This window comes from Rissa tridactyla, chromosome 3 (genome assembly GCF_028500815.1).
Source record: "Rissa tridactyla isolate bRisTri1 chromosome 3, bRisTri1.patW.cur.20221130, whole genome shotgun sequence".
Classification (NCBI taxonomy): Eukaryota; Metazoa; Chordata; class Aves; order Charadriiformes; family Laridae; genus Rissa; species Rissa tridactyla.
The window spans coordinates 102,858,078-102,885,788 of NC_071468.1; the positions used below are offsets into that span (position 1 = coordinate 102,858,078).

The 27,711-nt window shown below is 37.6% G+C and overlaps 1 protein-coding gene across 1 annotated transcript in view; it reads left to right on the forward strand.

Annotated features, from left to right (window-relative positions):
- The window catches only part of CSMD1 (CUB and Sushi multiple domains 1), a 1,189,318-nt gene that overhangs the window by 741,988 nt on the left and 419,619 nt on the right, over positions 1 to 27,711 (forward strand). The window contains exon 7 of the mRNA XM_054196719.1: positions 18,845 to 18,922. Coding sequence (XP_054052694.1) covers positions 18,845 to 18,922 — 78 coding nt within the window. The remainder of the gene's footprint in view (positions 1 to 18,844; positions 18,923 to 27,711) is intronic.

The window sequence follows — 27,711 nt, forward strand, 5'->3', positions numbered from 1 at the left end:
TGTGGGGGAAGTAAAGGTTGGTGGCCGTCTAGGGTACAGTGATCATGAGATGATCGAATTTCTGATTCTTGGGGAAACAAGGAGAGGGGTTAGTAAAACTGCCACCTTAGACTTCCGGAGGGCAAATTTTGACCTGTTCAGAAGACTGCTGGACAGAATCCCTTGGGAGGCTGCCCTGAAAGATATAGGAGCCCAGGAAGGCTGGACATACTTCAAGACAGAAGTCTTAAAGGCACACGAGGAGGCTGTCCCTGTGTGCCGAAAAACAAGTAGGCGGGGAAGGAGACCGGCCTGGCTAAATAGGGACCTTTGGCTGGACCTCAAGAACAAAAGGGGAATCTATGACCTCTGGAAGAGGGGGCAGGTCTCTCATGAAGACTGTAAGGATATAGCGAAGCTAAGCAGGGAGAAAATTAGGAGAGCCAAAGCGCAGCTAGAGCTCAACCTAGCTTACAGCTGTTAAGGATAACAAAAAATGTTTCTATAAATTCATTAACAACAGAAGGAGGATTAGGGAAAATCTCCCTCCCTTACTGGATGCAGAAGGAAACATAGTCACAAAGGATGAGGAAAAGCTGAGGTGCTCGATGTCTGCTTTGTCTCAGTCTTTAGCAGTGGAACAAGCTGTTCCCTGGGCACCCAGCCTCGTGAGCTAGGAGACAGGGAGGGGAAGCTGAACAAGGCCATCACAATTAAAGAGGAAGTGATCAGTGACCTCCTACGCCGCTTGGATGCGCACAAGTCTATGGGACCGTATGGTTTATATCCAAGAGTGCTGAAAGAGTTGGCAGATGTGCTCGCCAAGCCACTTTCCATGATCTACCTGAAGTCATAGCTAACTGGGGAGGTCCCAATGGACTGGAGGGTAGCAGATGTAGTGCCCATCTACAAAAAGGGCAGAAAGGAGGATCTGGGAAACTATAGGCCTGTCACTCTGACCTTGGTAGCAGGGAAGGTCATGGAGCAGATCATCCTGAGTGCCATTACAAGTCATATAATGGACGACCAGGGGATCAGGCCTAGTCAGCATGGGTTTAGGAAAGGCAGATCCTGCCTGATGAACCTGATTTCCTTCTATGACAAGATGACCTGATTATTGGATGAGGGAAAGGCTGGGGACATTGTCTACCTAGACTTTCGAAAAGCATTTGACGCTGTCCCCCATAGAATTCTCATGGAAAAACTGGCGGCTCACGGCCTGGATGAGCATACGATCTGCTGGATCAAGCGCTGGCTGGATGGGCGGTCCCAAAGAGTGGTGGTCAATGGAGTTAAATCCAGCTGGCAGCCGGTCACAAGTGGTGTCCCTCAGGGCTCGGTGTTGGGACCATTTCTGTTTAACATCTTTATTGATGACCTTGATAAGGACATAGAGGGTATCATCAGCAAGTTTGCAGATGACACGAAGCTAAGCGGGAGTGTTGATCTACATGAGGATAGGGAGGCTCTACAGAGAGACTTGGATAGATTGGATCGATGGGCCAATGCTAATGGAACGTGCTTCAACAAGGCCAAGTGCCGGGTCCTGCACTTGGGCCACAACAATTCTATGCATCACTACACGCTTGGGGAAGTGTGGCTGGAGAGCTGCCTGGCAGAAAAGGACCTGGGGGTTCTAACTGACAAGCGGCTGAACATGAGCCAGCGGTGTGCCCAGGTGGCCAAGAGGGCCAGTGCCATCCTGGCTTGTATTAGAAATAGTGTGACCAGCAGAAGGAGGGAGGTGATTGTCCCCCTGTGCTCAGCGCTGGTGAGGCCACACCTTGAGTATTGTGTCCAGTTCTGGGCACCTCAATATGAGAGAGATACCGAGGTGCTGGAGCGAGTGCAGAGGAGGGCAACGAAGCTGGTGAAGGGCCTGGAGAATAAATCCTATGAGGAGCGATTGAAGGAGTGTTTAGTTTGAGGAAGAGGAGGCTGAGGGGAGACCTCATCACTCTCTACAACTACTTGAAAGGACATTGTAGAGATGTTGGTGCTGGTCTCTTCTCACAGGTAATTAGCGATAGAGCAAGAGGGAATGGCTTCAAGCTGCAGCAGGGTAGGTTTAGGCTGGACATTAGGAAAAAATTCTTCACAGAAAGAGTGGTTAGACACTGGAATAGGCTGCCCAGGGAGGCGGTGGAGTCACCTTCCCTGGATGTGTTTAAGAGTCGTTTAGATGTGGGATTAAGGGATATGGTGTAAGGGAGAACTTTGTAGAGTGGAGTTGATGGTTGGACTCAATGATCCCAAGGGTCTTTTCCAACCTAAATGATTCTGTGAATCTATGAAAGAAGCAGCGCGCACTGTTGAATAGGGAGTTGCTGAACCCAGCAGCCCATGCACCCAGATGTGGCCAGAAGCTGTAATACAGTGCTGTGTTCCCAGCAGGCACACACACACAGAGCACACATATACACCATATGTGTATGATACTCTGTTCACATCTGGCCACATCTGTCAGGTTAACATGGACAAACACACTCAGTACTTTTATGAATACAGACAGCAGCAATGGCCTCATCCTGTTTCTGCTCTCTGGCTCTTCTCTCTGGTATGGAGATCTGTTAGTGGGAAATAAATGCATGGACAGTGTGGGTCCCCCCCCCCAACATCTGAGCTGAAACATTCAGTCTTCCCAGTAGCTGCCTCTGTATCTCAGTCTCCCCAGCTGCTGGCACCAGGGCATATGAGCCCCCGGGGCTGCAGGGACACTCCAGTTGCTGGTACTCAGACCTACATGGGAGACACACACAGACACACACACAAGTAGGTCTCAACCTCTAGGCACTTTGGTCCCCCCTGCAGTAGGCTGGGATCTTCTGGCCTCTCTAGTAGCCACCTCCTCCAGGTGCCTGACCCTGTGAGACACAGATGCCCTCCCACCCTCGTAGCTTGAAGGCTACTTCACCTGCTCACTAGGCTGGATCATTGGGACTGCTCACATGCTCACTTGCACATCCACACTCACTCGAGGTGCTGCACCACAGATACACAGTGCTCCAGCCCATAGTCTGACCCCAGTATCTGCACTCAGACACACACATGCACAGAGAATAGAGTCCCTCACCCAGGAGAAGCATTAGAAATTGAGTTTAATCAGGAGACAGGACAAACTGCTCTAGTCAGGCACAGGACATGGCCACACAAGCGTAATGACCAGCCCCAGTTTACATGCAACCAACCCCTTCCATTCCTTTGTTCCTATATTTTCGCGTATCTCTTTCTCCCCAAGCCACCTGAATCCATCCCTTTCCCTGATGTTGTTTCCTCCCCTAAATACTCCACCATCAGCCTTGTGCAATCCCAACATGTTTTCCCCCTGTACCCCACGATGAGCCCCGTACCCCAGGGCAGGGACCCCCTTCAGTCTGTGAGATGACCGGCAAGGTCCTGGTGCAGGGTGTCCCCCAGCCCCTGCAGCTCTGGATCACCTGGGACAGCCCCGGGTAGGCCGGGGTAGAGGTTGTGACTCTGCGTTGTGTATTGAGGTTCCCTTGCTTGCCAGGACCCTCTGGGTTTCTTCTGGGCTTGTGGAGATGGACCTGTGATGGGCTAATGGCACCTGTGATGGTCCTAGGAGGTGCCAGGGCAAGGTGGTATTTGTCTCCCCCCTCATCTCTGTGTGCTCCTTTGTGTGTGCACAGGTGAGCTTTTTATTGCTTAACCTAACACGTCTGACAACATCATTGGCTTTTCAAAAGCAAGTCAATATGGGAGCCAGCACAACACACCTCTTTAAGCAACAACAGGATAAAAGACTTTTTTTCCTTTTCCTCATAAGAATTCAGATTATCAGACTTTTTCTACAGTTAGCATACAGATACTCTAATTATTCTTTTCAACTCATATCAAATTTACATCATATTTATTATCATGTTATCATAGCTGTATTATTGCTGTAACTTGGCCTTTTCCAATCAGACAAAATCAATACTAGCAAACATCCAATTTAATTTTCTTTTCTTTGTTTGCTTTTTAAATAGGCAAACAGAATTATTATAATTTATTTCATTAAAATATTGGAACTACCAATTAGATTTAAAACTATGCGTAGTTCATTTATTTGTTCAGCAAATTTTTCAAATTTAGATCTTTCTAACTTGCATTTTTGCAATATTTAGTGCCCCAATTTTTAAAATGGTCAAGAAAACCAGCTCGCTCACATCAAAAATTAAAGCAGTGTATCAGAATTACACACTTGAATGCAGTAACTAAATATAGTTTTAAAATGCTTGGCAAGCTGAATGTATAAATAAAACAACGTAGTATAAAACGTATACCTAATTGGTGAGTGTTTGGATTTCCCTTTCAGGCATATTTACTGTCCCATCTTCCATTGGGCCAGAGTAGAAGATTAAAGAAAATTTTAAAATTATAAAATGAATGGGTACAGAGTGAAGGGTTTGGTTTTGGTCCCCCACACTCCCTGTCCCGCCCCCCCCCGCCCCCCCCCCCCCCCCCGTTACTTTGTTTTGATTTTTGATCTTTCATTGTTGATTTCATCAATAAAAATAGTTATGTGTCAGTTTCGTAGTGAAGCTGTGGAATTCTTTTTATACTTTCAGCGTTTCTAGATAGAAGGAGACCTGGTTTGGATGGCCCTGAAAGCCACCAGAAAAAATTATAGTTCAATTACATGCTTTGCCTTGTCTGCTTTATGTCTGCCATATCAGCCATGTTGATCTTACAGAAATCAGCACTCCCGGTGGATATGATTGGACTCAGTTCTTGTGCCTTGTTCCATGATGGCATTGCCATAGGGAAAAAGATGCTACATTCACTCAGTTGTGAACTTCTTTTTTTTTTTTCATCTGTCTACCCTCACCTCTGCTGATATACAAAGAGTCTTTGTATATATTCAGTGAGAGTTGCAGATGATTTGTCTTATGCCAGTGCTTCATAAATGCATAATTTCCCCAGCAGTGAAGTAACATTAACAGTCTCACTATGAGATGAAAACCGAGCGCTTTCCAGCAACAAAGCTTATCAATGTACATAGAATGACTTAAAATTGTGATAATGGATCCCCAGCTTTTGCATATTAACAGCGTGCATACTCTGCTTGTTTAGCTTTTGCTTATTTCCAGAACAACAGAACAAGGTTGTTTTAATATCTTTGGTTTTCATTTGAAGAGAAAAAAATAACAATACTTCTTTCTATCCTAACTAAAACTAATCTGCTTAAGTTAAATATTTGTTTCAAAATTCCTAGAAAGAGAACAAAATAAGAAAGTTTCCAAAGCAAAACTTGATTGATGGGTTTGTCCCGCTTTTACAGTAAAAATAAGATCTCAGTTGTAGAGTGTTTCAAATTAAGTATGCTATTTTTGGCAAGTTATCAGAGAGGTTCAAGGAGGTATTAGGTGTTTTGATCATTGTGTACCAGAAGTTATCTATCCGCTGTGTTTGACTACCTTGAATAATTCAGGATTTAACAAACAGATAATGCTGAAGTCAAACAATGAATATAATAGAGGCTGCTGAAATAAATGTGTACTAATGGAAATCCATGAGTGAAATAATGTAAAATCAACTGCTAGGTAAAGTAGGTCTTTCATTGAATTTTTGTAATTCAGTGAGTCTACACATAAGTGTGTTTCTGTACTTCCTACACATTCTTTAAAACCCTAGAAGTGATGTTTGAAATAAGTGAAAGGAATTTGTGGTATTTCCTTGATGCACAGTACTTTTAGTCAGAGGTTTCAATTATAATTGTCACTTAGAGTAAATTCAGAAAAGAAAATTAGTAAAAGCAATTGATAAAATCAAAAAGCCACAAGAGACTGTTACTTTCTAGCTCTTACGTGATGCTGAATATAATTTCCCATTAAACAGTACTGAGACAATAATTTCTGTTCTGTTAAGTTTTATAATGAAGAAAGTAATCCAGTCTTGATATGAAAACATCAACAAGTAGATAATCCACCGTCTCTCTTGACCATTCTTTTCTGTGGTTAGCACGACCACTGTTAGTTATGTAGTTCTGCCTTCTCAGTTGTGTTAGTCTGGTTTGATCTTCCTCTGTTCAGTAGCGGTGTAATGTTTTCCTTCAGCACAGTAAAAAGCCTTTTGTTAACCTTTTTGAAGCACCAAGTCACCTCTCAATCTCCTGGATAAACTAAGGAGGTTGAGCTCTTTAAATCTCTCATTGGAAGTAATTTTCACCAGTTATTGCATTTTTATTGTTAGTTGGTGCTATTTGAAACTTCCAGTGACCACTTACATGATTTTAGCAATCTTAAAATACCAGACTAACTAGTACTGGATTCTTTTGTCCTAAGCTTCAAATGCGACTGTTGATTGTGAACAGCTCCCTTTTTGGGAATTAACTTAAACCATCCTTTTCCAGTTTGATTTTCAATCTGTCTTAAAAGTTGGGTCCCATAATGTATCTTACGTTGACACCTGAGAATATAAAATGCCCAACACTGTTAATCACTGGCCCATATTTTCCCATTTCTAAATTTAGGTAGTTTGATCAAAAAGGAAAATTTTAATCCAATAAAACCTATAATAATGAAATCAATATTTGACTTCCCACACTTTGGGATCAATCTTCCCACACTTTGAATATATATTTAGCCTCTCTGAAAAAAGCTTTGATTTTTTTGCATGTATACTTTTGTCCCTGTACTAAAATTATGAGATACCTGTTATTAGCTTAATATTAGTTTATACCAAGTGATAAGGAAAGCGCAGGAGAAAACACTCAGACTGTTTCCTTGTGAATATGGCATGTAGATCCTCTAAGAGGTGGCTGCTTAATATAGCTGCTTCTTAATGTCTCTTTAAAATTCATAATCAAAGTAATTTGGCATATATATTGAGTTCAGCATATCCTTAAGATAAAACGGTCTCTTCCCCACATTTTTAGAGCCTTGAAGCTTTTCCTTTTTCAGTGTTTGACATTAAAAATAATCTTTGGATTTATTGTTAAAACTGACATCTCATAAAGGCAACACGCATTCTTAAGAGACATTGGCCGTCTTGTCTGTTTTGGTGTCACAAAAATATTTCTTTTTCTTAAAATCTAAAGCAAAACCCAGAAGTTGACTTAGAGTGACAAAAAGAAAATATATGTATCTAAAAGAACTATACTTACCAAGAGTACAGAAGAATTAGACCCTAGGATAAAGCTCTGTCCTGAAGACTCTAAGTCCAAAGTTCAGGTAGAATTTCTCAGTGCCAACAGAGTGAGATGTTTGACAAAGACTCAGATTACATTATATTACATGTGCCCTTTTCATAACACAAGGGCATTCTATTAAAAAGTCTTATTACTAAGCCACCATATAGGAACATATTATTGTGAACCTTGATTTTTGGCCATTTTCAGAAGAAACAAGAAAGTGCATTAAAGCTTGTACTAAGTTCCAGTCAGGTTGCTACAAGTAATACTTCTTTCTTGAGCGTTTAGTAAAGTTTCTGTCTTGCTAAGGAAGGCTCAGGCATAGCTGCTTCATGGTGTCAGCACTAAGCAGATGCCAGTCTAGCTACAGCCGTTCATTTCTTCGGCTCTTATCTGGCAGGGTGTTATCCTCCCTAGAACTATTCAACATACTGTATTTGTGGTTGAAACGCAGTGTATCACCATTTTTATATGTCACTGTTTTCCCCCAAATTACCTGCGATATAAAAAATGAAATTTAAATTACACATTGAAATACTTCCAAAGCAAGAAACATTCCCCCAGACCAAGGAATATTCCCCCAGACTTGGTAGCTACTCTTTGTCAAAAATTGTGTTACGATTACTCAGTGTTAGGTCTTCCACAGTCCTTGTTTGAAGGCATCGCTGTCCCAAGGCTACACAACTTCTAAGACGGGTGTTTTCTATGCTGTTCTGATATAATGAAACTGATGCATCTTCAGTGAACTTCATATTTTCCAATGCAAAAATATGCATTTGGAAAATGTTGAAGAAAATGTAGGCTTCTCTAATCTGTAAACCAGCTAGTAGCAATATGGAGGGAACAGCAGAATGTGGACCTAAGAATTTAAAATAAGAGTATATGCATGAGTGATGGAGATATGCAAATTACATGGAGTGATGGAGATACGCAGGTTTCAAGGAAACATGCATAACCTACATGCAATCACAAAATCAATTAGACTCATTATTTTATATTTGTCACAGACTGAAAGCATTCACATGGTCAGTTTTTGCGTGGGGAGAAGTTGGAGGCATCAAATAGTGGGCTGTCAGTGTTACCACACTTGCAGTTTCTTCATTCTCTACTGTGCAAGAGAAGAGTCCATTCAAGTTCAGCTGTGTCAAATGATAAGAGTCAAATGATCAGTATAAGAGCTGTGTGTTGGGGATGTTTTCATACTAAACTACAGATGTCATTTCTCTACGAAACCTGAAAAGATGGTCAAATACTGACTTCAGAATAGGATTTTCTCATGAACATTTTGATCATCTCTAGTGGCGCTATGGAGATGTTAATGGAGAAGAACCATAAATCAGCTTTTGACACTATAGTTGAAAGACTACAGTTGAAGTGGCGTTCAAACAAGGAACTGAGTGGACCTCATTTTATGATTTATTTTTAGAGACAATCCCTGTGTACTACTACTCAGTGTGTTCTGTGATCGTGTATATTCATAGCGCAAACCGTGCTGATGCTATTTTCCAGAACTGTGGAGGACATCTGCAGACATTGAAGATTTGATGCTTGCTGAACTTGTTTTATTATGATATATCATATATTGATAGCACAAAGGAGCTAATGCAGTCTGTCAGTGCGAGGGGCCAGCTAAGTGACATGCAGAAGGTTAATGGAAAATAAATGGCTGTGCTTCTTTTTAAACTTTCAGATCCTGTGTCAGCTTATACACATAGAATGAGAAAGATTTGTGTAAAAATCTGTTGTGACACTAATTTATCTTGGGGCTGTACCGTTTGTTCACTAGTACTGCACGCAGAGATTTCCAGCACAGGGAGCAGGTGGAAGGTCTGATAATGACAGGCAGTACTGTGCTGGATTGATGGGACAAGGAAGCCAAATGATCATGAACCTACAGCTTTTACAGGTAGCCATATAGTAGAAACATCAATGCCTGCTGTGAAGCTCTCTGGAGTTATAGTACTGATTAGTAGGGAAGATTTTGAAAGCTGTTAGTGAGAGAAACACTGGGATAGTGTATTAGACAGAATACTCTTCAGGCAGGGAATACAGAAACAGCAGAGGGTTGGATTATTCCAGTGAGATGGTTTAAAGGAGGAATCCTATGGAAAATTGTGATGCATCTGCGAAAGTCAGGAAGCGCATAGCTGAGAAGCAAAGCTTGCGAGGATCCTCCTAGGTGGAGTCTGGGGCCTTGTTTTATCAAATAACTTATTTTAGAATTCCCTGCATAAACTAAAGTGAATGGTAAGATTGACAATGATTGTGTTTTCCTGTTCTCATGAATACTAAACTTCTAGAAAGAACTCATGGTAGAACAGGCCAAAGGGAAGCAGAAGAAAACCTAGAGATATCTAACTGGTCCCACATGACTTTCAGTGATAAGAAAGAAATGTTTGATCAATAAGCAGAATCCAGAGAGAATACTGGTGCTGCCAAATGTGGAATTGTAGATCATTTCTTCCTGGGCCAAAAAAAGTTATTACTCCCGTAATAGTATATTTGGAGGAGAACCCAGAAAGACTGAGGCACTAGGGCAAAGCAGACAGGGCCTTTGATTGGACTCTGCAATTTGAATTAAGAAAATACTTTGTTTCAAAATAGGAGTACTCAACTTGAAGAAAATCAGAGCAAACTAAACTAAACTAAAGCAAAATGAAGTTGATGAATTCTGCACTGTGCTGTGATAAATTTGCTAATTCCCTCCAAGGATAATCCTATGAATGTTATTGCAAATACATCATTGTTGCTTACTGAACTCTGCAAAATATGTAAAGCTACGTGCCAATCTTTGTAATAGATGTTTGTCTTCACTTTCAACATGCAAAATACTGAAAATATTAATTATTTTCCTGTACTGTAGCAAAAGCAGAGAACTGTTCAAATACATTCCATATAGTGACACTGGGCTTAAGGCTGGACAAGAAAGGCCCTGATCACCAGGTGCTGGGCAACGTGCTGTTCCTCTTCACCTTCAAATAGCTGTACTTGGGAAAAATCTGCAGTGAAAGGCAGCCAAGAGCTGAACTCAGCAGAGCAGCAGCAGAAGCAGCTTGAGGAAGTACCACCAGGTGATGTCAGAATATTTTAGCTTTGAGTGGTAGCCAGTATTCGAGGCCTTGCAGGTTATTTCAGGCAGGAAGAAAAACTGGCAAGACACTCATGTATTTGGGTAATTGGGAAAAAAATGTTATGTCATCCAAGATTTACATGAGGACTGTTAAAAAGAATATGCAAGGAACAAACAGCAAGTGTTAGCCTTCAAGGTATAACTAAATTAGATCTAAAAGAGGGTAAATTAGATCAAGCATAATACTATGTTAACTGAGCCGTGTTTCTGGTATCTTATCTGGCTTTGATATGACTTCTGTACTGCACACCATTACCTGTTTGCACACATGCAGTTAAATATAGGTGAAATAAAGTCATTTCATATGCTAGAAATCCTAGAAGACCCCACCAAGGTCTTAGCCACTTATTGTTTCTCAGCCAAATGACTTCTGGTTATAGGTTACAGTTATGAAATAATAGAAAATAGGTTTAAAACATATCTTGATAAACTAACCCTATATCAAAGAGAAGCCAAGTATATTTGACTTTGTTTTGAGACCTTAATTTAACATGTTCTTTAAAGCTTTTAATGGCTAAGATTCCACAGCTGCTCTAGGTAGTTTATTCCAGGGCTTTGTCACTTTTACTGTTACAAAGCTTTTTTCTTGTATCACTGAAGTTTCCGTTGCTACAGATAAAGATTATATGTTCTTGTTCTAGCCCTAGTGGAACTGTAGAAGGTCTCTTTCCTCTTTGCAGTTCCCATTTTACCGTTAAAGTGTATCGTAACTCCTCAAAACCCTCTCTAGATTAAATTATTTCTTAATTATGCCCTACAAATAGACAATTGGTTGTGCTTCGTACCATCTTCACTTTCAGTTCACTTTTCCATATTTTTCTTCTTACTAATTTCTATCCTGTCTCCCCTAAGCAAAATTACACATCCAGAGGATAGACTGGAAATGCGAGGTGCCAAAGACTACCTACAACCTTCCATTTGTACAGCATTTGGCTCATTCATGATCAGTCAAGCAATTCTAACAAAAAACCCCCACCTTCTACTTGAAATTCATAGCCATCCTGAAAATATATTACAAATACAAACTTTTTATATTGTAATACAGATACCATGGTTTGAAATACATCTTCAACCACAAATTACAAGTTCTCTACAAAACCTTGCATATCAGATAGAAGGAACACAATTTAAAACAAAACAAAACAAAATAAAACCTATTAAAAAAGAAGCTTCACAGTGGGAGAAGCTGTGTCTGAAAGGTGACTGCCTCCTACCTTCATGTTGTCTGTGTAATTGTAAGTTAATTACTAGTTAATTACTCTCAGGGAAGGAAAATATCTTTTTCAAGGAAGTCAACAATCTGAGTTTTACCTTTTTTAGAGAAATTTCTTTGGATAATTTGAGTCCTTTTGTTTTACATTTAAGTGGTGATTTATGGGTGTGTAGGAAGTACATGTAACTGTTTATTATAATTTTCTTTAAACTATTTTTGTTTACGTTTTAGTTGGTTTTTTTTAATCTTTATTTATCATTTTCTTTGAGTTAGCACAAGCTTATATGATGATGGAAGGAAAGACAAACATATTAGAAAGTTTTCCCAGATAGTCACAGCAGGCAACGTTCTCTGAGAAAGCTGAAACTGTCTCCTACATCTTAGAGGACACAGAGCTGCCAACATTCTGTAGGGCCTTTCTTAGTGTATTTTCAAATATAACTTCAAATAAGAATTAACTACTTCATGAATACAAAAACATTATAACCCGCAGTAAGAAGTATTTGTAATATATTCATAAAATTCACAGAAAATTCGATTTCTTCACTTGAAATTATACTTGAAGAACCGGTATATGTTAAAAATAAATTGTTAGTTTGCAAGTTCCTCTTGTTTATAATCAGTAGTTTATTCAAAAGCACCTTCCAGTTTCAGAGAAAAATTGTAAATACAGTGGATTTTCTTGAGAATTCTGACAATGCTTTGTGTAGATTTCAGATAGGTTGTCACTATTTTCAAGGTGCATGTAGAGTTTGTTTAAAAAAAAAAGTCTGTCTTGTGTTATCTTCTTCAAATCAAACAAAAAACCCAGATGAGCCATCTTTGCTCCAAAATGTTGCATAATGCTTAAACCAAGAAGAATTAAAATGAAAGAATCGTCAGAGATCAAGTTTTAAATGACTGAGTTTACTTTTGGAAAGATATTGATTCTGCCAGAGTTAAAAAATTGTGTATAGCTGTTTTGGTTAATAGTCGTAAATTGTTCGAGTAGTGCTTCCAGAACTGCTTATATTCACAAAGCTGATTCTCTATTACTTTGTATTTTGTACAGTTATTTGCACTTGTGAAATATACATATATATTTAAAAAATATACGTGGGAAGAGAATATTTGAAAGACTAACTGCTTCATGCTTTTATTTAGTCATATGTAACTGTTGAAAACACTGTTTAAAACTATCGTGAAAAAGCAAACCTTCAGATTTCATTTCTTGAGCAATTTGGAGTATACCTGAGGTTGGAAGGGCAGCTTTCAAGAACCATCCTGGGAAACAAAACTGTGGAAAATAAAAATCATTTTAAAACATTCATTGTTGTATGAATTGTAGGAAATCATCCTTGCTGTAATGAGCTGCTGTGTATAATATGCTTTTACAATAGTAGCAGCAGTAGAGCAATTCTTTTGTGAGTAACTCTGTCTTAGAAATGAATGTAAGCAGAATAAAATGGAGAAGTTGTTCTTTTGAGTTATAGAGAGGTACGAATGTAGAGAAAGCATAATGTACTGAGTGCTTCATGGCTCCAGAAAATAAAGCTGATACTGCCAGTAACTGTTTTCACTTACAAAAATAACTAATTCAAGTCTTTTAACATTTTTAAGGGGTACTTAAAAGTGCATTGTTTCTAAAAATTCAAGCTAGAAATATATGGCTTTTACAAACATTTTTATATTTCCAGTTCTCTGAGACAACGAAGAAGGAAAAGATGACTAAGCATATTTCAGTGTGAGTCAATCTTCCTGAAAATATGCTGATTAATAGATTTTTGAAGTCATAAAACATCACAGTTCATTCTCAACATGAGCAATGCTCCTCTAAATCTTCCCCCTAATAATAAAACTTCATTGAGTTCTTTAAATGTCATTGTAAGGACTCACTGAAACTCACTGAAACTCTCTTCTTTTTGCAGAGATCTCTTTCTGACCTACCATTAGATAGCTGATTAAAGAAGTAAAAAATAAAATTTCCTTAAGGCAGCTCTTTGCAATATATTAATTTTAAAAAATCAAATATTCATTGATTATTCTTTGAGCTAAGAAAACATTATAACGCTTATAATATGCTATATAGTAATTTGTTTAAAAATACCCCAAAACATTAAATCCTAGGTGATTGTAGTTAACAATAATTTTTCATAATATTTTGGACTAGGCATGCAAACCTTATGTGGAAAAGATGTATTCCATGAGATATACACAGGTGTAACTGAAATCAGAATCTGACAACCATAATGAAATAATTTCAGTGAGGTGCAAATAACTGAAAATGCGTTAGAAATCTTAGAACAGAACTATGATCTTACGGAATGATAAACAAAATCTTATACTACTCCTGTTCTACTTAAGTAATCTAACAAAGCTAATATGAAATCTAAAATTTATGTGAATTTGATTTGAATGTAAAATGAGTGTCATATAATCCTGATGTTTCAAGGAAGATCTGAAAGTCAGAACAGAACTACCCAGTCTACATGGAACTTGGGATTGTCTGACTGTCCAGGCTGATAGCTTGTAGAAGCACCGAGCTATGCTGAGAGGTTAGTACTACCATGCTGAGCACCTGGTGTGTCTTGGATTGTAAAGGCAGCATGAAAGTTGAGCCCTAAGAGTTCTCTAGCTGAGACAATTTCAAACTGTGAGTAATAGTCACGTTCTGTAGGAAGTCCTGAAGATTCTGCCCAGGAAGATGGTACTCATCAAGGCCACAAACAGCTATCTTGTCTACAAGAACAGGAAAAAAACCTTCCAAAACAAGGTCATCTTCCTTGTACAATAGAGACATATTTGCTATGATTATGACAATGTCTAAAGGTATCATAGTACAGGTCACAGTCTGCTAAAGTAACGTGAAGAGGAAGAAGAGTCATTCCTCTGTACCAAGAGATTGAGACTTACCTTCTGAATAAATTTTGACATCTTTCTTCAACCCACAAAGATGGACTTAGAGAAGCGTAAGAAGAGTCATGAACATTCATAAACGGATCTATCTAAACCCATGCCTCTCTCCAGCCATGAACTGAAGCAGAGTTGCAGACTTCTTGCATCCACATTTGCCAAAGAATTTAATGTCTACTACTTCTTGAAGGAAAAACCCCTTTCTTTTATTAGTTTGAAGTCTTACTCTTGTTAACTTCATTTGTTGGCCCTTCTCTTTTCATTACGTAGTCAATGGGTCATGAAAGGTCTTTTTGAAGTTCTTCAGACTGCAGTCTGTGTATGAAACTTCTTACTGAAATTTATCTGAGCTTAGTTATTTGTGAACATTTTGCTTAAATTCGTTTATTATCTGAATTATCTGAACTTTCTCAACAATATTAGGTCTTGCTTACCCAAACATATACCAATGTTTTAAGTATTTAATGTTCTGTTTATTTTCATCTCTTCATTTAAGCTAACACAGGCAATTTACCAGTTACGTTTTATACTTCAAATGCCTTGGGCAAGGAAAATGTGTAGGAGAATTAGCTTTCTAGGACAATTTTTTCAATGGCAGAATGGCAGCAGATCTCAAATGTGTCAAGCCACCTTTATTTAGATACAGATATCGATTATTATTATTTTAAAGTAATCTAATAAGATTTTTAAAACATTGCATGCTAATTTTTTAGAAGTACCTTTTCACAAACAACGAATTTGAATGCAATATATGTCTATATTATCTATGTATATAAACACACAGATTGTTACCAACAGTTGAAATTTTACTCATAGGTTCATCCTGGGCAACCAGGTCTTGGTGGCTCTGCTTGAGCAAAGGGTTTGGACAAGAGGTCCCTTACAACCTCCACCATTCTGTGATTCTGTGATTCTTATCCTTTCTTAAAACTATATTTTTTCTAAATTGTCATAATCTTTTCTGCAATGTAATTGTGCTTGTGGTAAAATGTATTTTCTTCACACAGGTTCAGATACATTAGAAACTAAGAGCTTAATAGCAATCAGAATCAGTTTGAGTGGAGGTTTACAGCTTGAAAATTTTACTTTAACTTTCATGATCCATTCAAATAATGCCAGGCGCATATTCTTTTCATGGCTGAGTTTAATTCAGCTATAGCAGAAAGTTAAGGAATACCACTGGTGCTTTCCAGTAGTCTGATAAGATTGTCTTAGACTTCCAGCGCTCAGGTCTGCCCTCCTCCCTGAATGGGTATCTCGTCTCCAAAAGAGCCTTGAAGTTATGATTAACAGAAAAGGTGAAGTGAGTTAATTCAGTTGGCTTAACTGAATGTTTAAGTGAAGATAGCAGAAAGCTATGCAAATTAAAAAAAATAATCACTTAAAAGGTGGAAAGCACTTTTCATATCTGACATTATTAACGTAAACACATTCCTCTTTTTGTGCTATTTAGTGGCAAATTAACTTTGAAATCAGGAAAGCTTTTTTAATGAAAGGGAAATCAGGAAGTAGAAAAGAAGTATCTCGGAAAAGCTATTCAAATGAGATTTAAATGGTTATAAAAAGTGCAAATTAGGGTATTTCTTCCATGTTACAGAGGGGATTGAACTGGTTCACTCAAAACACAGTGTTCAATGGTCTCTGTTTCTCTTTCAGAGAAAGACAGTTTCTATTTTAAAGACTATACTTGCTTAGTTCTTTTTAAAAATAGAAGAAAATACTATGCAGGCCACATGCAAAAACTTACATACGCAAGTATAATGGAGGCAGAAGTTTGCTGTTTATGTCTCGAACTAACCCATTTAACTTCATGGATCCCTAAGTCTCACAGATACCTACATTTGGCTGTTAAAGTTCTCCAGACACAAAAGCTCATGTCACCTAATGTTACTCTCTAAAATGTAGGGATCTAGCTCGAGCAACCGTTATAAGTTTCTGCTATATTTTATGGAGAGGAAAAGGCATCTCTAGAGGATGATTCATTGTGCCTATCTTAGGAAAGGATGAATTTCCCCTTTGAGGTAGCTATTTTTCTTCATAAAACATACATTTTAGATGACTGATCTTAAGTATTGTGAATCCCCTATCTAATGTTCTTTCAGAGGGATACAGAATGCCTTTTTCTTGACATGTGAAAAACTCCAAGGATGGAAACTACAGGACCTTTTTCAATGCTTGACTGTCCTAATAGTGAAAAAGTTTTTCATATATCAAGTCAGAACCTCTCTTGTTTCAATTTATGTCCACTGTATTTCAAATAAAGCTGATGGCTATCATTTTTCCATATTCCCAAGAAGTATGCTTCAAGTATGTCTAACAAATGCCTTCAGTAGTGAACTCCCACAAGGAATTTGAGCGATGATTGCTACTTTCACCTTAAATGGGGTCACAGGACAAAGAGAAGGAGGAGAGTACAGTTCTTTTCTCTGTCCACTGTATAACAGCTGAATGGTTTTACCACTCATCTGAATGTAAGCAGTGTGGGTTTTGAATCCTCCAAGAACTTCCTGCATGTTTTACATGACGTGGTTATTAATAAATTGTGAAATACATGCGGTGGAGGGACCGCAACTCCAGCCAGTTTCCCAATTATTCATTACAAGAGTTGTGCTGTTCATTTTCCATCAAATATGGAATAATTTTAACAGACTGGTTATGCAGCCTAAGAAAACAGAACATAAGGTGGCATTTGATGGAAATTTTAGTACCTAAGTCTAGAAAGTAATCCTAAGGAAACCATATCCATGAGGTTTAACCTTCCAGAAGCCCTTGGGGATGTTAGCCTTATTGTCTACATTGATGTCTCTGTGTAATGTGTTCCTGTCTTAGAAGAAAAGAAAACACCACACTGCTATCAAATCCATTTCATCCCATGCGGCTAAAATTGTGTTTCAATCATCTTTCATCATTTGAACACCTGTGTTCCAGGTTTAGACGTAAATGTCTTCACTTGCAACATACATAGCACAAAAAGTACTTTCTGCAGTGCTTGCCCAATTTCAGCCCGTAGGAAAAGCCTGCTTTGCTCGGAGGCTGCAAAGGCAGCAAAAGTCCAATGTAGAAACAAGTACAATGAAATCACAATTGTTCGTGTGGTATTTAAAGACATGTTAACTTGCGCCTCCTACCACTTCACTTAGAAATATTTGCATACAGATCAGTGTATTGTGGCGTAATCTTAAAATTAATCCTATACGTTGAAAAAAAGTATAACTGATAATCTGTGGTCTTGATTTATATATTTATATAGTATGAGGTATAAATTACTGCCATTTTAAAAATGCTTGAGTTGATTTTTGGTTTCTGTTTGTATCTAGGATAAATGGCTGCATTTTAAGATTCTTAACTACTGCAAGCTCTAGAAAAAGAAGTATTTAATATGAATCGGGAAAGGATTACTGCTTTTTATCATTTTTTTGTTACTGACATGCATCATCATGATGTCGTTCGCATTCTGATACACTAAGTCAGGCGCAAGCTATATTGCTATTGCTGTTGTTTTTTGCACAGTAATTTTGAATTGTCCAGGCTTGTTTCACAGTTATATTCTACATCTAATTTCGTTTTCAATTGATCAGGTTGTTCCCAAGTCAGAGAACTAATTAATTTCCTGTGAATGTGTCTTATATTTTTCCCCTTTCCTCCTAGCATTACAATTAAAATTATACCCCATGTGTTCCTTAATGTATAACTGCACTAGTTTCTCCTCATGTCTCTTCCTACTTTGCTCCTGATCCCTTCTATGGTGCCCCAGCTACTTCGTAGGGCTAGGCCGGGAGTTTATCAGCCATTCAGCTGGCTAAACAGAGAAAACAGATATTAAACCTCTGATGCATCTGTTTTCTCTCACCAAACTTTGTCCCTTTGAGAGCTCTTACTCTCTTTATAATTCAATTGAAATTGCCCTGTAGATTCAAAAGCGGTTAGGTGAGCCAAAGAATGTAACATACGGTGATCCCATAACCTTAATCTCTTTAGGAAACTGAACTAAAAACATGTCTAGTATTGAAGAGTGAATCAAATAAAAGCAGATGTGAATATCGCATTTAAAGCTTGTAGTCCTCAGATATGTGTTGGTAACGTACTGTACATATTATGTAGGAAAGAAGTTTAAAAAATGTTTAAATTCTGTGATTTAGAGTGTGATAATTATGATTCTATGATTAAGATTTTGCCATATGCAGTGGCAAACATAGGAAACCCTTACATCTAATTAGGACAAGTTTTTCTTTTACTTGACCTTAAGGAAACTTTAATTCAAAATATTGCAAATTCTGGTAATGCGTGTTTAAAAAGGACATCTTCTGAAACATGATAAATGGTTGTATTTTTGTAAAAATGTATTTGGATTATCACAGAAACTGCAGTTATTTGAATCTGCTTGTAGAATTCCTGTGTAGCTTTGTATTAATGTGATGTGTGATTTGGCTGCTATATGTCCTTTCTATAAGGTTTAATAATGAATTATCTTCTTTTTGTTTGCTTGTTTTCTCAGTGAAAAAAGCAATTGAACTGAAATCAAGAGGAGTCAAGATGTTGCCCAGCAAAGACAGTAACCACAAAAATTCTGTCTGTAAGTTGTTTATACCATTACCTTTAGTGACTGCATATATTTTCTGGAGTCCTATTAAATATACAAATCAAAGACAGAGGTGTTGGGAAGCTATGGTCATAAAATGGTTATTATGCTTTCAGTTGTCACTGATTTAGAACTCCACTGGTAATACTGAGGGTGTAGAAAGCAGAATATGGTGTTGTAATGTCTGAAAAATATAGGTATGTAGAAAAGTACCCTATTTTATATATCAGGATATTTTTGTAAATCAGGATATTTAGAAGTCAGAGATGCAAGGCAAGTTAGCAAATCCAGGCAGAAGAGTGCCATGTGGAATTCATCAATTCAGTACTGAGGGCAGTGAAGGTATCTTAGCATTTTCTGGGTCTAAGTTTATGCTTTCTGATCTTTTTTTCTTCCCCTTAGTTAATGTCACAGCTCTAATTCTTCCCCCTCATTGCCACACTGTGGCCTGGTGGCTGCCTCTTTCCACTCCTGTGATATAGCACAGTAGGGGTTAAGAACTGCTGTAATTCTCAACTTCTCAAGAAGATGGAGATCACAGCATCACCTTCCCTTCATTGCATGCTCAGTGTACTCTGGAATGACATTTGTGTAGTCCCTCTACACCTTTCTCCCCATACATAGTGTAAAGGTAAAATCAAGATTCTATCCATGGGACTATGAGGCCGTTATTTTTTTTGAGCATCGCTTTCCCTGAACAACTGACAATCTCAGTATTATCCTGAGAGCTCTTTCTCCATTAATCAGGCCACTCTAGAAAGAAGAAAAATAAGAAGATAATCTTACATTTTGGAAAGCAGAGAGTCCCTTAGCCCAAAAAAAGCCAGAGGGTAAGGCAGTGTTCACCCACAACTCATCAAAAGTGTTTCTACAATGACTAAGATATATTTGAATGAATTAATTTTTCACGTAATAACATGGGACTCAATGGAGTGTAACACGGGCTATGTTTGCCTCATTGTGTGCTATTGTGCAAGTTCAGAAAGAATGAGTGTCTTGAAGGCTAATGTCTAGGGGATGTGATTTGGTCTCTGTGTTTCTGCAGTGCATTGTTTAATGCAAAGTAAGTGTTCTGATATGCTCACTGTAACAAAAGAGGCATGACAATTTTCTGCTTTAAATATTGCACATTGATGGTGTGGCACTCGAAAGGAACTTTTTATGCAAGGTGTAGCAGAAAAAGTTGTTCCATCTCTTTGGTGTTTGCATCTGAATGGGTGATTATTTCATTATTTATAAGTTACTTCTGGGAGCTGTGTGATCTCTGCTTACACTCTCAGAGCACATGCTGTCAGACACCACATTTAATTACAGAAAGTGGAAGTAAGACAGACTATGGAAGAAATTGTTATAAGGCAGTCTGCTGTTTACTTCAAATGTACTGTCTTTTGTCTTTTTTTTTCTTTGTGTTTCAACTTGTGAAGCTTTATTATCATGTCTGACTTTTCAGCATAAATCTAAGAAATGCATTATTATCGTTACCGTTACTTTCACATATGAAGTTTATAAAAATAATAAGATAAAAATACAAACAGTCGGATTCAAATGTATCTTGCTGCTCTTTATAACTTAAGCCTTCAGTATTTAACCATTTTTCTTGCTAGTAATTATGTAGATGGAAAAAGTAATGGGGAATTCAGATTCAGAGAACTGATAAGAATGGATATTACCATTTGATGCCAGTTAGCAAATCTCTAAAAAAAATAAAGACTAACACCTCTCCCCATTTTTGCATGTTAGATTTTAATATTCTCTCTCTATAAAACAGAAAGCTTACTTTTGCATTTTGGTTTATGAGGGGTAGATTGAATGTGACTACTGGCATGGCAAATGCTGTGAGAGCATGCCCTGCAAACCCCAAGATCTGCAGGTTTCCCCCCGCTCTTCTTCCCCAACACAACCTGAGAGCAGCTGCAGAAAGCATTTCACAGTGACAAAACTGTTAGGATTTAGGCAGAAAACGTTACCAATGTACTGATAATTCCTTGTGGAATGCAGAATAGTATTGCAGTCATGTACAGTCATATCTCACTCCTCTCCTCCTGGACCTGCCTGGATTCCTGGATGCTTTCTTTCAACTGCTCTGCCATCCTTTTTATGAAAGTCAGGTAGCAAAGCATGGATTTGGGATATAAGTGCCTTGGTAGATTTACCATGGGAAAAAAATCATTATATTTTTTGTCACTCCCCAGGGAAAGAACAGGTTTTTTGTTTGTTTGTTTGTTTGTTTGTTTCTTCTTCTTCGGTAAACCTGAAGGAAACAAACCAAGTTATCTGGTTGCCAGAATACTCCTGCCAGCTAGCACCCGTTAGCAGTGGGCCAGATGCAGTTGAATCGTGATTAATTTATGCAAGGAAGTGAGAAAAGGATGGGAAAGATAATTGAACTAAAACATGGTCCTGGTTCATCCAAACTTTGCACTTGACAAAGTTTTGGGACAGTAAACTGGGAGGAAGTAAATGGACAGGCAGTTCTGGTGGTTACTTTTTCACAGTTGGTCCTCATTAGTGCTTGAGCTGCTACAAACGCTGGCCAAATCCAATGCTAAGCATATTTCCCCTTGGTTGTCTGAAGCTGATCCCTCAGAGGAGCAAGGAGAGAGCTTTAGTTTATGAATCTGCTTAGGGGAAGCAAATCCAATTACATCTGGTTTGGTGTCCATCTGTTCAGTTGCAGGCTCAGTCTACTCACTTTTGTTCCGTTACTTAGTCATTCTGATACATTCCCAAAGGAAGTTACTTGATCCATTGTCACTCTCATTCTAACATGGCATAAGCTTTAGACTCTGTGTCCCTAATGGTTGTGGCCTTTTTCTAAAACTGCTATGACAGTAGTTTGTATTGTGACTGATTAGATAAAAATATCATTTTGATTGCGGGCTTTTGTACGAGTGTGTTTTCATGGCAATATTCCCGCCCAGCAACTCTGTAAGAGTGACTATTACCTCTAAACATCTGGGTGTTACCGCTACGGTAGCGATGTTGTACAGGGAGCATCCTGTATATCCAAGAGAAGGAGAGCCCTAATGAAGTGGGCCATGAGGACAGACTATCATTAAGCAGCCACAACCCTTCTAAAAGGCTCATATTCTAGGCAAGTAGGAGACCTTCATAGTTTATCTTTTCAAGTCTAGCCTTTGATACACATCAGGCAGTTACTGCTGGTTATTCCACGTGTAAAGGATAACGAGTCAGTGTAGGTCTTGATCTCTTCAGAACACCAGCTTAGAGAATATTGGAAGGCAAGGCCATAACTGGCACCTCTGTGAATCTTTGTCCCCTGTGTGGCCCGCAGCAGCTGAGGGGCAGAGCAGGGTTAGGAGAGCAGGCAGCTTTAGCAGCCCCTAATGCCCCCAACGCTAGTGCTGCAGTCTCGGGGCAGCCTCCCGCTTCCAGGCCTCCTCACCAGCAGGAGGACAGGGCACAGAAACACAGCAAGCTCCCGGTGAATGCCATGGCAGTTCAGTGACGTGAGAGCCATCATATAAGGCAAAAAATGGAAATGCTTATGAGGTTTATGTGATGCATGCAAATCTGCCAGTGCAGTAACGCTAGAAGGGGAAGGCAGCAGGAAGAATGAAGTGTCTGTAAGAGCTGATTTCCTGGGTTTGCTCCAGCCACACAACATAGCAGACTGCAGGGAACGTCCACATTCTGGAATAGCAACGAAGATTAACAGACGTGAATCACAGAGTGATTCTTTAAAACATATGGCATTCATATTGCACCATGTTAACAGTTCATAGTAATTACTGAATTAGTGAGTGAGAGGTCTGTAGCTAATCTGAGTAAAAACCTCTTAAACTTCACAAAAGCTATTTCAGGCTTCTGTAGTATTATTTGAAAATGTATTTCAGAATACTAGTAAAACACATGTTAAATGGTTTGAAGAACATGATTTTAGCATAAGATTAATACATCTTATGAAGGCTTAGCTACCGAGTTTATCTAAATGGTTCTTCACCCTGAAGATGATAAAAAGAGCTATTTTAAGACAGTGATTTTTGCCACGTAGAGCCAAGGAACAAATGAGTTTACGGACTAAGTATTGGTTGGTTGCAGCACATTAAGGTGAATTAATGGCACATGCTGTTAAAACTATAGTGATTAATACCAAAACAGGATTACATTGGTCATTCTGTGTAAGAAAGAAGGAGTGACAGCAGTCGTTATCTATTTTGTTTTTGGGTAACTCTGACAAAAATGGCTTAGTACATTGCAATGTAAAGTTCAAAATATGTTCATGTCAAAATTTAGGATGGAATTTTGTTGCTTACCAATATATTCCTCATATTTAAAATAAATTGGCAATTTCATCTTCTTGACATTTGGCTACTGGTAAATTTACTTTGATAGAAGTAAAATGATGACTAATAAAATTTTTGCGCTTCTGTTAATGAAAGAGTATTTCCCTAAGAAGGACAGTATTGGACTAAATAGTTGCATTTAGTAGCACAATTTTGGTTTCTTCTTATTCCTTAGTAAAGAAGAATCTATTTAAGAACTTTCATATTTTGAAAAGATCAATACTTAGAAATCAATTGCAAACCAATGTGCAATCAACTTAACAAACTGATACTACAAGCGCTGAAAGTAATCTCAAGTTACAGTTTTAAAAGGTAAAACTATTGCTAATTACTACCTGTTTGTAATGAAATTTCTCATTTGTCATGAAATAAATATAAATGTATTATGTTTGATATTTTAGTTCTCTTCCTCATATTTTTACCAAAATTATTGTATTGTTTAATTAATTTTTAGGATATTTTTCCCAAATTACTTTAGGATAAGTGAAAAATTGTAAAAATTCCATATTATTATTTTTAAAGTGCACATGTAAAGGAAAAATTTCCACCAAAAATTCAAAATATTTTTTTGTGCTTGTATTCCATTGAGTCTTCACAGATAAAAACCAATTTCTTATTAAATTTGAATTTTCACAGGCTATCACGTGCTGTGTCGGGGTCAAATCATAATTAAGAAATACTGTCAAATAGTCTTTGTAAGTTTTTTGAACAAAACTTTGGGGGTTGTTTACCTTGTTCTGATACACGGGTGATCAGTTTTCCATTGCTTCTGAAAAAAAGCAGAGAAACACAAAAAGAAGGACAGCATATCAAGAGACATACTTCACTAATTTTTGGGAGGGAAACACACCAGCATTGTATTTTATACTATTTATACTATTATCTGCTTTGTGCCTTTTAAAAAGAGAAATTTGTGGGTCTTAGGATTTCCTTTTACAAATCTCACTCTTCTAAAAAATTCTTTTTCCTGGGCTCTTCATAAAACATTGCAACACAAGGATGAACAGTGTCAGGATTCATCTGTAGCTCTTTTCTGACCTTTGTTGAGCATCTATTCAGCACCTTTTGTGTTTAGTGTCAGATGTACTCCTTCTCTTATAAGGAAAACAGGGACCTTTGCCTAAAATAAAAGCATCTGAAATACCTGCATTTAAGATTGAGATTCCTCAGAGGAAGACAAACTAGAAGACTGTTGTGTGCTAAGATCAGTATGGAGGCGCCTTGTTCCCACTAGTTTCTACAGGCTTTCTCTCTGAAGGTCTCAGTGTTCTCAGTGGAAGTTACTCTGTGCTTGTGTGCTGCATTGTATTACATTAATTTACAGGCACTGAAAGGATTCTCATTTGTAATTGCCGAAGCAGAAACTTCCTAAGTGCTTACACAGTATCATAAACTCTCCAGCCTTTTCACTCATGAAAGCTATTTTTCATTCTTTCAAATCCCACAGCTTGAAAAGGAAAGCATTTTTCAAGTTTTCATTTATATTGTGCATCTTTACAAATGAGAGAAAAGATTGTTTATAACTTACTGATGTATTAATTACAAGGTTAGGAAGAACAAGACTTAAATAACTAAGATTTTCTGGGTCTAGCATGTCTGTGAATATCCAATTTGACATTAAAAACCTTTTTACAGAAATACTGAGCATATGTTAAATGTTCAGTTAAAAATAAAGAAAAAAAGAGGGAAGTAGTATTTGAAACACTGGCACCTTTATACAATAAGTTAAGGGATGGATCCTGGAGTCTTTAATATTAAAAGTATCCTTGTTATGTAGGTATATGTATATTTGTATGTATACACACACACACACGTATATACACAATTGTAGATAAATACATAACACGTAGTATTCCATTACACCATTTACTATATGTCTAATAAGAGATTAATGTCTATATTTCCCCATTTCCTGGGTATTATAGGATGAAATTGGGCAGTAGGAAAAAAATAACTGCAGCATTAACCTCTAACAGTTTTATAAAGCTTTAATAAAACAGGAGGGATAATTACCCTGATATACTTTGTCCTATCGTAGAATGTAATAATACAGGGTTGCCCAAGTGTTAAAGAATTTAGGATTTTCAGAGAAGATGAGTATCCCTATGCAATGAAATTCTACAATTAAATTATACTTGGTGTTTCTAAATAAGCCTTCATCACGGCAGGAGTTTAAATATCTTTTAAAATACTATGCAAAAATCTTGCTGTGAAGAGAACTACTGCCTCAATATATTTCTGAAGAAAAGCATCACTTGTAGCTACAAGCCAAACAAGGTGCTTCATCAATTATTTAATAAATCACTTGCATATATAATTTGTAAAATAACCAGGAGAAAGTGTCCATTAAGATATGTAAAACAAGATGCAATCTGATTGAATTATGGATGGTTAAAATGAATTGTTATCCAGCTAGGAAGCTGAAACTGCCATTAAATAATTTTTATATACAATTACAGAACATTACTGATTATCCAAAGTGAATGTTCATACTGTAGGCTAAATTGACATAGAATTTTGTAATTTGCAAAGTCAAAGACTTAAGAATAAGCAGCCTACTTTTAGCAGTTACAATCTTGTATGAATTAACTATCCATATGAAATTTAAATATAAACCTTAATTCTTTTCTATAGCTTCTATGTTGGCTTAACTCCCATGCGCAGCTCTGGTAGAAATATAGATGTGGGCAGTAAATAGGTTAGCAAAATGAAGTCTCTGTAGATTCAAATAATGTATGTAAATTATGAAGGCATTCAGAACTTGTGGGTGGATGAATTCAGACTTACGGAACATAAAAACATTAAAACAATTTTAGTTAACGAAAGAAGTATGACACTGGTCTATTCAGTGAACGTGTGCTGCAGAATATAGATACCCTTACTGTCAAGTCCTTCGGAAGAGTCAGAGACTTCCCACCTCCTGCAAGGAGATTTCCACTTTCCACAAAGGCTAATATTGCAGTTTTAAAAGTTTAACACTAGCTGCATAGCTCATGCATTTTGAGTATGTATTCAGATCCTGGTTTTCTAAATACAGATTGTGGGAGAATATCTTCAGTTTGATAGAAGGCCTTAGACTATTTTCCTTCTTCAAAATTCGTACTTTACATTGTGAAACAATTTGGAAAATAATTTCAGCTGTGTTGGCATAGCATCTCACTGTCAGTTGTTAGCTTGTCACACTGAAATGTATCTATTCCTGCAGCTCTTCTGAGCAGAACTGCAAAGTGCCAGTGTCAGGTATGTTTGGAACGGGGGGGGTTGTTAGGTGACAGCTAATTTATCAGCTTCGGACCAGTTTGAATCCACTACTCCTTCTTCACTTGGAAAAAGAAAAGTAAAAAATTTACACCACACTTGAACCTCAATGATGTGCACTGAAGAGCTTGAAATACATTTGGAATGAGACCAAAAATCCCAAGAATGACCTAAAATGGAAATAAATACATTGGGTTACATTTGGAAAGGCTTATTGCTGATTTAGGGGGATAGGATTATTTGCATGTTGTGTCCTTCCACTGATTCACTGAAATTGATGGAACAGGTTGTTCTTTAAAAAACAAAAAATGTTTACTCAACTACATAATTTTAAAAATATAAACAGAAAGAACAATCCAGAAAAATGTCAAAATACCTGGCTGAGTTTTCTGTTATGTGTCAGCATACTTAAAAAAGAAGGGCCTATTAAGTGTGGTGGTTTGGCTTATATGTACGCTTCTATAATACAAGCCACCTGAACTCAGGTAAGAGTGACAAGATCACTTCGTCATAGATCAAAGTAATGTAAGTTTTCATATGCATGATGGGGATCAAAAATGTTTGATTCTGAAAAGTTTTAATCTAACAGGAAATAATTATATCTCAAAGTCCATATTGTTCTGCTAATCCAACCGTTTATTTGATTTCTGTTACCTCACTGTCACAATATTTTCTGCTTCAGGCTCCTAACATGAAAGAAGTTCTCCTGCATAAGCAAAAAAGATGCGTGAAAAATGTATGCATGTCTTCCCTAGTTTAATGCTTTTGAACTGAACTCTGATGCTCAATGTCTCTGCTAGAGGAGCTATAAAGTCAGTGAATTATCAAATTAACAAGAGCAAAACAGTATGGTTTCTCTAAGCTGACATTTCATGTGGCGTATATTATTTTATTCAGGATGATACTTTTTATTGCCCCATCAGCTTTTCCTTCATGTTTTTGAAATCATATGGGAAACCTGTTTTGTGCTGAGAAGTCATGTTTCTTTCTCAATTAGACCAGGCCTTGTTTTCAGAAGTCTGAAAATGCATCTGCAGCACAGAATAGCAGAGGCTAAAATAAACTCCTTTGTCATGAATGACAAGCACTTATGTTAAGATTAAAAATATAGCATGAAGCAACACCACCTGCTTGTATATTACCTCAAACCAGGACATGTATCTATGGAATAGATTAAAAATTTAATCCACATTTTAGCATATGAAAGCACTTTAGCGT